The 9,405-nt window shown below is 46.5% G+C and overlaps 1 protein-coding gene across 2 annotated transcripts; it reads right to left on the bottom strand.

Moving 5' to 3' along the window:
• Nucleotides 1–1,672: 1,672 nt before the first annotated feature.
• On the bottom strand, nt 1,673–9,378 carry LOC100548147 (centrosomal protein of 63 kDa-like). 2 transcript variants are annotated; one of them, XM_031555138.1, is made up of 6 exons: nt 8,770–9,378; nt 6,994–7,191; nt 6,527–6,592; nt 5,457–5,662; nt 4,604–4,904; nt 1,673–2,181 (listed from the first exon to the last, which is right to left on the bottom strand). In XM_031555138.1, exons 1-6 carry the CDS (start codon nt 8,809–8,811, stop codon nt 2,023–2,025), a joined length of 972 nt encoding a protein of 323 aa, XP_031410998.1. In that variant the 5' UTR covers nt 8,812–9,378; the 3' UTR covers nt 1,673–2,022. The 2 variants fall into 2 exon arrangements, with proteins under 2 accessions (XP_031410998.1, XP_031410997.1); XM_031555137.1 differs by having other exon boundaries at nt 6,506–6,592; nt 8,770–9,377.
• Between the last annotated feature and the right edge of the window lie 27 nt (nt 9,379–9,405).

Below are 9,405 nucleotides of genomic sequence, written 5' to 3'. Positions count from 1 at the left end.
ACACGAACATACATAGGTACAAACATTTAATACTTCAAAGGGAAAAGTGACCAAAAAGCACTTTTACAGCCACAACTGCAGCATGCTGGAGGCAGGCAGAGCCTGCAGCAGCTTTAGAGACACTGCCCTGCTGCAAAGAGAACTACCACAACCAAATCGCCACCTTTGTCTTTCAAAAACAAAGCAAACATCTGGCTCAGCATCTCATCAACATCTCATCTCAGAGATTCTCTGGTGCTACTGGAAGAGCGAGTTCAAAGGCAAAAAACCCTTCTCCACGTTCCTTAGCAGTACAGCTGGCACTCATCACGGGGGCTGGATGATGCTATGAGGGCACAGAGGAGTGCCTGCAGAACATGGCACCCCTGGGTGAAAGGGGCTCAGAGGCCTGCACTTGCTGTGACACCTTCCCCCAGCGCAAACACAGTTCTGCCTCTTCCCCTCTGTGAGAGGAATGCACATTCCCCAGGAGAGATGAGGAGAGCATGTCTGGCAGTATGGATAACCCACAGCCAACGCACATGGGAGCTGGGCCAGGCCCTAACCCAGCAGCTCCCCTCCAGCCAACTGTCCTCTTTAGAACAACCTTTTACAACTCACCCCGGTTTTTGTCTAAACACCCCATGACCAACAAGTCCTTACCTGAGATGTGGATGTTCCAGGAACGCCAACCTGTGGGCAGCTCTGAGCACGAACCCAGGCCAAAGCTGTTTGTAAAACACACGACCACGCGGGCAGGTAAATGACTCACTGTATAAATGGCACAGAGAACTCGGGACAGATCTGAAGGTTTCATCTTTGTTCAAAGAACTGCAGAAGAAAGGCAAAATAAAAGGACGTGTTGATTCAGAAGTCCTCCACCTTTCCAATTCTGGAATGCAGAACTGCCCAGCAAGGCACTGGCCCAGTTTTGGCATGCCAGGAGGGCTGCAGCCTGCCTGCAGGCATCACCTTGCTGGACACATCTGCCAAACCCAATGGAAAAGAACTGGAAAGTGAGGGATGCTTCCGCGCCTACGTTTGTCCATGCAGAGGTTGTAAAGGCTCAGCTATGGGAAGAGTTGCAGTGCACCTCTCTGGAAGAAAGGCAACTCCACAGCAAACAAGTTCTCTCGCTCATTTTGTTGAGCAAGGACTCAAGGAACAGATCTTAGATGTATTCCAGCGCTGCAATTCAACCTGACTGGACAGTGTCCAAGGCACAGCCTGGATTGCAACAGGCTGATAGCAGCCCATGGCAGCTGCAATTACCTCTGCTGGATGGATGGATCTCACTCACTTCTGTGCTCCTCTCCCATTCAATTTCATTGTCACTTCCAACTACTGTTCTTTCTTTTGTAGAAGCTGCAACCAAAATCAGAATACAGCTATTCACTTTTCAGTTATCTTGCAGTAATTCAAGCAGCACACGAGATAAAGAAGCCAGATATTATACAAACAGCAAAGAGCAGAAGATGAACCAGGAAATAATAATAAATTCCAGTAAGGGAAAAATAACTGGGGAAAATGCGGGTGGCCCAGAGGAAGAGGAATTCTATTTCTTGCTTCTTGAAGAACATGACTAGAGGGAAAGGATGGAAAAATTGTCTAAATTGTTCATCAAAGTTCCCAATGAGAATGCAAGATGAGCCAAAACCTTTACTATGTAAATTCACAGGAAGAAGAAAAGGAATGTTTTTCCACTTTGCTTTATTTCAACGCTTTTACATGTATCAAATACTTTACATTAAATTTAGCAAATGCTTCGCTTTTAAAAACAACGTGAAGTCTTTGCAGGTGGGTGCACAGACACGTATCTCTCCCACAGCCTTCTAGCCCTTGGAAGCTGACCAACATGTGGTGGGGGCACATTTCCTTTCTGATCTGATGCAGGGCATTCCTGCACATGTTCTTTCCAGCATCCAGCCTGCTCACTCAGCTCCTCAAGCTCCAACAGCAATTGCTTTGCAGGTACCTCCCTCTGCTGCAGTTTGAAACCATGCAAGGAAAGCAGTGCTCCAACTGAGTGCACTTGAGGAAATGTCATTCCTGGTGTCCAAAGTGTCTCACTATCTTCTCACTCTCTTTTTTCAGTTCCTCTATGTGAGCATCCAGGCATTCCAGGATGTGCTGGGATCTCAGTTCTTCCTCTTCCAGGTATCGGGCAGCTACTGAGCCAACTGAAGATGTAGGCAGGGGGCACTGATGAGAGAAAGGGACAGTGGGTATTTCGTTATTTCAGCTTTCAATCAGAAACACTGCCAAACAGCAACTTACCTAACTAAATACCCCTCTAACTAAACAGTCCCCTCTAAGGGGCTGCATCATTTCTGTGTAATCACTTAGGATTCAGACTGGTATCATTGCTAACTCTTCCATCTCAGTTGCTCCCCACACTAAAGCACTGGGAGCTGGAGCAGAACAGAAACTGCCTTTCCATCTGTTGCTCTTCATGGGGGGAAACCATGACCCCAGGAGCATTGTTAGGAATTGGCTGCTTACCTTTAGAAACTGGACTTTCACTTCAGTCACCAGCCTCTCTACTGAAGATAACGAGAGGGTTTATGCTGTCACAGTACAATTCTAGAGGAAGGCACAAAACTCTCTGCCCCCTCCCCGTCCATCCCTGGAGGTGTCCAAGGCCAGGTTGGATGGGGCCCTGGGCAGCCCGGTCTGGTATTAAATGTGGAAGTTAGCGGACCTGCCTGTGGCAGGGGGGTTGGAGATTCATGATGCTTGAGGTCCCTTCCAACCCTGGCCGTTCTGTGATTCTGTGGCACTACAAACCCAGAAGGACCCGCTCACCTTGCCAGCACCAGCTCTGACTCACTAAAGTCTGCATTTTGCTCCTTGTCTTCATAAAAATCACCATATGCAGCATCACCTCACAACAGGGGTTCCCGAGAAGAGAAGGAACTGCCAGACTGGGCGAGCACCAGGAGTCTCTCTGCTTCCTTTTGTTCTGCATTAATGACTTTCTACTGCAGTCCCAAAGGGAAGTACAGCCAAACTCCCATGGCAGCTCACCAAACTCCACTTCCATTCAGCTAGCAATGAACTATTCTAGATTCTTTCTTTCACAGTTAATTATTGTTCCTGCTACTCATATCACTTACCCACAAGTTCTGAACTTACACAAAAATAACACTGAAAGCTAAGCTTAAGTAAAGGGCTGAAGAGAAGCTTCCTGCATCGGGGCTGCTTCCCATTACAGAAAACTTGCCTTGGTGTCCCGGCAAGACAATGTAACTGGTTATTCCCCAGTCCTAGAGTCCCACGGTTTTCTGGCCTTCTATCAACAAGCAGGAACAAAGAGAAACAGAAAAAAGGCTGCAAATAGCAAGCCAACCTCCCCTGCCCCACAAAGCCTCCTCTCTTGAAGTTAAAGGAGCTGATTTAAAGACACAGGTGCCTGACCACGAGCAGGGAGTCCCAGTTATCACCAGCAGAAACATCTGTGTTTCCTCAGAAACTTTCTTTCTCCCTCTCAGACCATACTGAGCAAAACGCAACACATTCCCTTCCACTAAATATCAACCCCTAGGGCTCTTCAAGGTCTGAAGTGGAGCTGTTTGCACTTCAATCCTTATTCTGCAATCTGAAGAGCTTCCATTCAGAATTCACAATTCTCTCAGCTCCTAACATTTATTTTCTGGGCATACCCACAAGCAATTTCAGCCTTGAAACAATTAAGACCTATTTTTGGTCTCAACAAGACCTACAGACTCAACAAGCCTCCTCTTACCCATGCATGAGCCTCACAGACTCTACTCTGGGTTCCCCATAAATTAAAAATAGCTGTTGTCACAGCTTACAGTACACAACCAGGGGGGAAGAAATCTCTACAGCTCGTGACCACACATCTGGAGCAAGGACCAGTACTCAGGCTTCAGCCCCTCCCATACTACAGCCTTGCTTTGACAAATTCCAGCATACAATCAGTCCTGGTGTCCCACTGCTACCTCCCCCCAACTCTTCTCTGTTCCAGTCAGTCTGCAGGCTGGCAATCACAGATATATGGTCTTAAATACCTCAGGCAAGAAGTGATCGAGCCCAGGTTTCCTGTATGGTGGGCAAATGCTTCAGAAGCTGAGCTGCATTAAGAGGATGGAGAAGGTGCAAATACTGCTTCCTATTAGAAACATCACTGACTGGGAAAATCACAACCTCTGCTTGTGCAGTGAAGCACTTCTTCCAGGTTCTCTTATCAGCTAACATAAATGGTGCAAAATGCAACGTGCTGACTATTGCAGTCCCATTCAGAGGGGTCAAAATTACTGTAATGTGGTCCCAAACCAAAAGCTCAAGCAGAATTCTGAAGCAACAAAGCAGGCTGGGATGCACACTGATGTACAGCATTAGTCCAGGGAGAATCATGAGCTTCTGGAACTTGCTCAGTAATTGTAACAAACAAAACCTCTCCCTAGAGAGTTCTGACCAATAATTACATGGCTACCCTTGTCCAAGTCATACCTATCCAGCAGTGTTTTCCCCTCCCTGTTTTAGGTTTGACATATGCTTGCAGAACCACACACCACACAGACAGATCTGTCTCCTTTTGCCATGAGAACTCAGTTGCATCGCCAGTAGTTGAATGGCAAAATGCTTCTATACAGCTGCTTACCAAAGGTACAGATTCTTGTTCGTGGTTTGACTGCTTGGATGCTCCATCTGGAAAATCTTCGCCATCATCCAGCACAAGGACCAAAGGATCTGTTCCATGCAAGGCACTTGGAGCAGGGGTGGGTGACTCCACGCAGACCCTCCTGCTGGTGGGTAGCTCAGCAGCCTCGGGTATCACAGCTCCCATTTCAGCAGGTAAAGGCTGGATCTTCCATCTCTGATGATGCTGAGTAGTCTTGTCAGGCTTGTGATGTATTTTCTCCGTTTGTTCATCCTGTTTATGCTGTGATTCCTGAGTTGTCCTACAAGGCAGGTGTGAAAACTTAACTGTTTGACAGTTTGCCTCTTAACAGCTGAATTTCAGCAAGGACTTGGACAGCAGTATCATTTAACACAGAGTTTACTGATAGGCAGTTTGGATTGTCAGAGCTTTCTCTCATTTCCATAGAACCCCCTGATGCACATCCAGTCACCAGGGAATTCCCTCACTCTCCTGCTACTGTAGATACCAAAAACTACCATATGCACTCATCCTAGAAAGGAGAAGAGCACAGCCAACTGTGCCAAACCTAATCCTTGCACTGAAAGCAGCACATACTGCTTCTCTATCTAGAACAGAGGCAGTCAAATACTAGCTGGCTTTGCAGAATGCAAATCAGCTGGGACTAAATGCTACTGCACTACTTCAAGCATAAAGGCAGATTCCAAAACAGCCCTTTTTGTTCTCCCCTATACACTACGTGCTGGAGGAAGATGCTCTTCATAAAGCACATCATTAAAATCCCACACACCTCCATTCCTTCTGTTCTCCTTTACGGTAAGGAAACAGCATCTTTGGGTTATGCAACACTCACCTGTACTGCACATCCCTGGGCTCAGGCTCTTCGCTTTGCAACTGCTGAGCAGTGCCCTCAGGCTGACTCTGGCAGACCTGGGTCGCGAGCTCCAGTTTCTCCCTGGCCTCTGATAGATCCTTCTTCAGCTGCTGGTTCTCTGATTTTAATTTGTTTAATTCAGCAACATAATCTTCGCTGAGTGCTCTCAGGGTGGCATCTTTTCCCTAACAGAGAAGGGCTGATGTCGAACGTAGGTTTTGTAAGATACCATAGACAAATCCAGAGCAAAGTCTGGCAAGTGATTCCTTAAAGCATATTCTATAATCCCATTTTTGACTGGCAAAATTTTCACAGCTTTCATAAGAGTAAATCAATTATAAATGCCTTATTGTGTCTGCACTGAGACAATATGTTCATCTGCCTGGGAAAGGAAATCTCTATCGTTGCTGGCTGATGCTTTCAAAAAGTCATGAAAACATGGACCAAGAGTTACTCAGATGTAGTTCTCGCTCATTATCCAAGGCCAGAGGCAGATATATGGCCTTGAGTACTCTTCCAGCTGTATTTCCAGGGTTCTCTCACTTTGTTGTGATGGAAACTGTCAGCCTACGCTGGGAACACTCAGGTGACACCCCAACAAACTGCCTCAGCCTGAGCAGCAACCCAGACAGCAGAACAGCAAGCTGAACCAGGTACTTCCTAGGGATGTGGGGGAAAACATACCCCACTGGCTTAGCTGCTGCTGAGAAGTAACCACTCTCACTGTGAACAGTTTGCTCCCCATCTTCTCCTTCCTAGGCCGGGTGGGTATCGTGGCCATACTTCTATCCCTTTAACGAAAGGCACCCCAGCAGGAGGGGACACACTCTCATTCCAGAAATTACAAGGACCTGAGTGGTTACAGCTTGTAGCTCAGAAGGACACCAGAGATTCAGAATTGGATTTCTGAGGTAGATGGGTACGAAACAGAAGTGCACTAAAGTGCACAATGAGAGGTCTGGGCCAAGAGAACGACTGCTCCCAGGTTGGGGAACCACAGTGCTAGGCCCTTCCCACCCCATGTGTACCTCCAGCACACCCAGCTCCACCTTTTCCAGCATCTCCGAGAGGTGACGGTTTTCCAGCTTTAAGGTCTCCAGCTGAACTAGAATCACCTGAAGAGACACAGAGGCAAACGACAGCTCAGAAAAAGAACATCACGTGCACATTTCCCACCCTCAATTCAAGTAAAAAGCATGCTTTCAGCCATTATTCCTGCACCAGCACAGGGAACACCGTGCAAGTAACTGTGCACGCTCATTCATTTAGCTTCCAAAGATGCCACCATCCAGAACTTTTTAATGTGAGCAATCTCAAAGAACTCAGTCGGACTGCCTGTCACAGGTTTGAAAAGCAGCAAGACAGATCCACCACCAGTCAGAAGATTTCACTAGAAGGCTCTCAACATCTTTGTTTAAAGGTTGCAGACAGAAAGGAATTATGAACACAGCAGGGCAGCATTACAAGCCCACAGATTCCTCGAGGAGACAGCACACAAGCCTTTGGCTGCTTTTACCCTGTGCTCCACTGCTTTCCTCTCTGCTCTTTCAATCTCCATCCTCAGCCGCTGCTCTAGGTCTGACGTGGAGCCGCCTGCAGAGGCAATGGTGATGTCCCTCTGGTGTAACTCCTGTGTCAACCTCGAGATCTCCTTTCTCATCCCTTCCAGCTCACCTCTGTGAATTTGTTCAGCCTGAGAGAGCTGCTCTTTCAGCTGGAGGAAGATTTAAAAGATGTTTCAGCAAAACAGGGAAAGCGTTGGGCACGGTGACATAAAATCCAAGCAGCGGAAAGCAAAAAGCTCTATGCAAAAACCCCTTTGCACGTGCACGTCCTTCCTGACTGAGAGACACCTCGTCCCAATCCGTTTCCATACCATAAACAAGGCTGCACGCTGTGGAAGACTGAGCAGCCCCCCAGTCAATGAAATCACAGTCCCCTGAGCCAACCATTCCGCAACCAAAGGCCCAGCACCTCCCCTGGGGACGTGCAGTAACACTTTCATAACACAAAACGAGCAGTCTGCCATGCTGCCTTCCTAAGGCAGAGATGATATCTTTAAATAGCCTTGGCTTGACCTTTCTTATTTGAATTTGTCCAAATGCTTTTGATTCAATAGTAGCTTGTAGCAACTAAAGCTGCCCTTGGCAAAAGTCCACAAGCTAGCTATGCACAGGGTAAAAATACACCTCTTTGTTTTCCTAACTCCATTTGATGACCACTAGTCCCCGTATTATGAGAGAATAATCATTCTCTATTTATGTTCCACATGATAGGCATGGCTTTATTTTTAGTACATTCAATCTCATTTATCTCTTTTCCAGTTTGGTAAGTCCTCTTCCATTTGGCTCCCTGTATAAGAACCACACCACCCTTCTGGTCATCTTTTTCCATCTCTTATCTTGTTTTATTAAATCCTTTTGGGATACTAGACCCAAATTGCATACACCACTCTGGTAGGAACTCCAAATGTTTATTCAGTGCTGTAGCAGAATGACAATATGGTGTAATTTCTTCCCTAATATTCTACACCACCAACCAGAAATACTGAGCACCCAAACCTCCAGGACTTTGCTGAGAATTACAATTATTTCAGAAAACTGAAGCAGATGATCTCTGCAGAGATCCATGCAAATATCACATGGTGATTTGTGTCCATGCCACCTCAATGCCTCCCAAGCAGATAGAACAGAATAACCATAACAAATCTCTTTGCTCTTCACAGCTTGTAGAAGATTAATCAATTGGGTGAATGTTCCAATGCGCAGCCAAGCACACATCTCAGGCAGGATCTGCACCTCTGCACATTCAGAATAAGGGATGAAAGACTTCCACAAAACCAAGGTTTTGCTCAAGTCCCAACTCCTCAATTCACACAAACAAGAAGATAATTTGAAGCCATAGCTCAAGTAAGATGGGATGTGTTACAGCAGAACATATTTCTTCCCTGCTCCTCTTCTAGTCCAGAGCCTGTAGAAGGCTTAAGCTCAGTATTCTGGGCCTGACTTCCTTTGCACAGTTGCCCCTCCAGCATCAGTTTGAGAGCATCCAGTTTACACAAAGCAAGCTGCACACAGCCATGCACGAAAACATATGAAACCTCTCCATCTCCCCTCGGCCAGATCTGTTCCCTACCCTTCCCACATCCCTGCCTCCACATCACCCCTGGCCTTGGCTCCCATCCACGCTTTGCTAACAGAGCACTGCAGCCTCTTTGAGGCACACGATGCTCACAGGGAACTGCTGACTCCACAAGTGCCTTTCCCACTCTCCAGGAACAAAGTGATATTACCTTTTTAATCTCCGCCTTTGACTCGGTACGGTGTTCTTCCATTGACTGCAGCTCTTTGATACTCTCAGCCAGCTCTTCGCTCAGCTGTACACACCTTGCATTTGAAGACACCAGGCTGGGTGCCAAATGTAAAACTACAGGTTAGAATACCCCAAGAAGGAGAACACGGTCAGGAGAAACTTTGATCTCCCAAGCAGTCTCTCATGTCATAACTGAAACTGGACTCTAACCCAGACGTTCCCCAGCAACCCTTTGGGCTTGTGTACCAAAATCCTTTTAATAGGGACGGGGATGCTGATTTAATAGATACAGTGGTTTCTCATATGTTTCTTTGTCATAATGAGATTACCAGCTTCCCATGCAAACATCTGTCTGAAAACCACCAACTCAAAGAGGAAAACTCGCTTCTAATTCTTATTTCACGGGTTTAAATCAGGTTCTTACAAGCTGCCTGACAAAGAATCCATAACCTATTACAAATGAAGGTGCTAAGCCTAAGCAAGCCAAAACCCTGAAAACACCCACAGCATGCAGTGAAAAGCAGCCAGCCAATTAGCAAAACAGTCTCACTATTAAACTCCAGAATGAATAGCATTTGATTTCTTTCACCCTTTGATATTTTAAATAAGCCTACCA

The sequence above is a fragment of the Meleagris gallopavo genome, chromosome 11, assembly GCF_000146605.3.
Source record: "Meleagris gallopavo isolate NT-WF06-2002-E0010 breed Aviagen turkey brand Nicholas breeding stock chromosome 11, Turkey_5.1, whole genome shotgun sequence".
Lineage (NCBI taxonomy): Eukaryota > Metazoa > Chordata > Aves > Galliformes > Phasianidae > Meleagris > Meleagris gallopavo.
This window is presented reverse-complemented; position numbering and strand designations above follow the sequence as displayed.

Excerpts from the sequence above, each read along its gene's own strand:
- LOC100548147 (XM_031555137.1), bottom strand. The coding sequence starts at position 8,811 with ATGGAAGAACACCGTACCGAGTCAAAGGCGGAGATTAAAAAG. Across the intron at positions 5,663-6,505 it reads TGGAGCTGGGTGTGCTGGAG|GGAAAAGATGCCACCCTGAG; the intron begins GTACACATGGGG and ends CTTCTCTGTTAG. Across the intron at positions 2,182-4,603 it reads AACAAGAATCTGTACCTTTG|TGCCCCCTGCCTACATCTTC; the intron begins GTAAGCAGCTGT and ends TTCTCTCATCAG.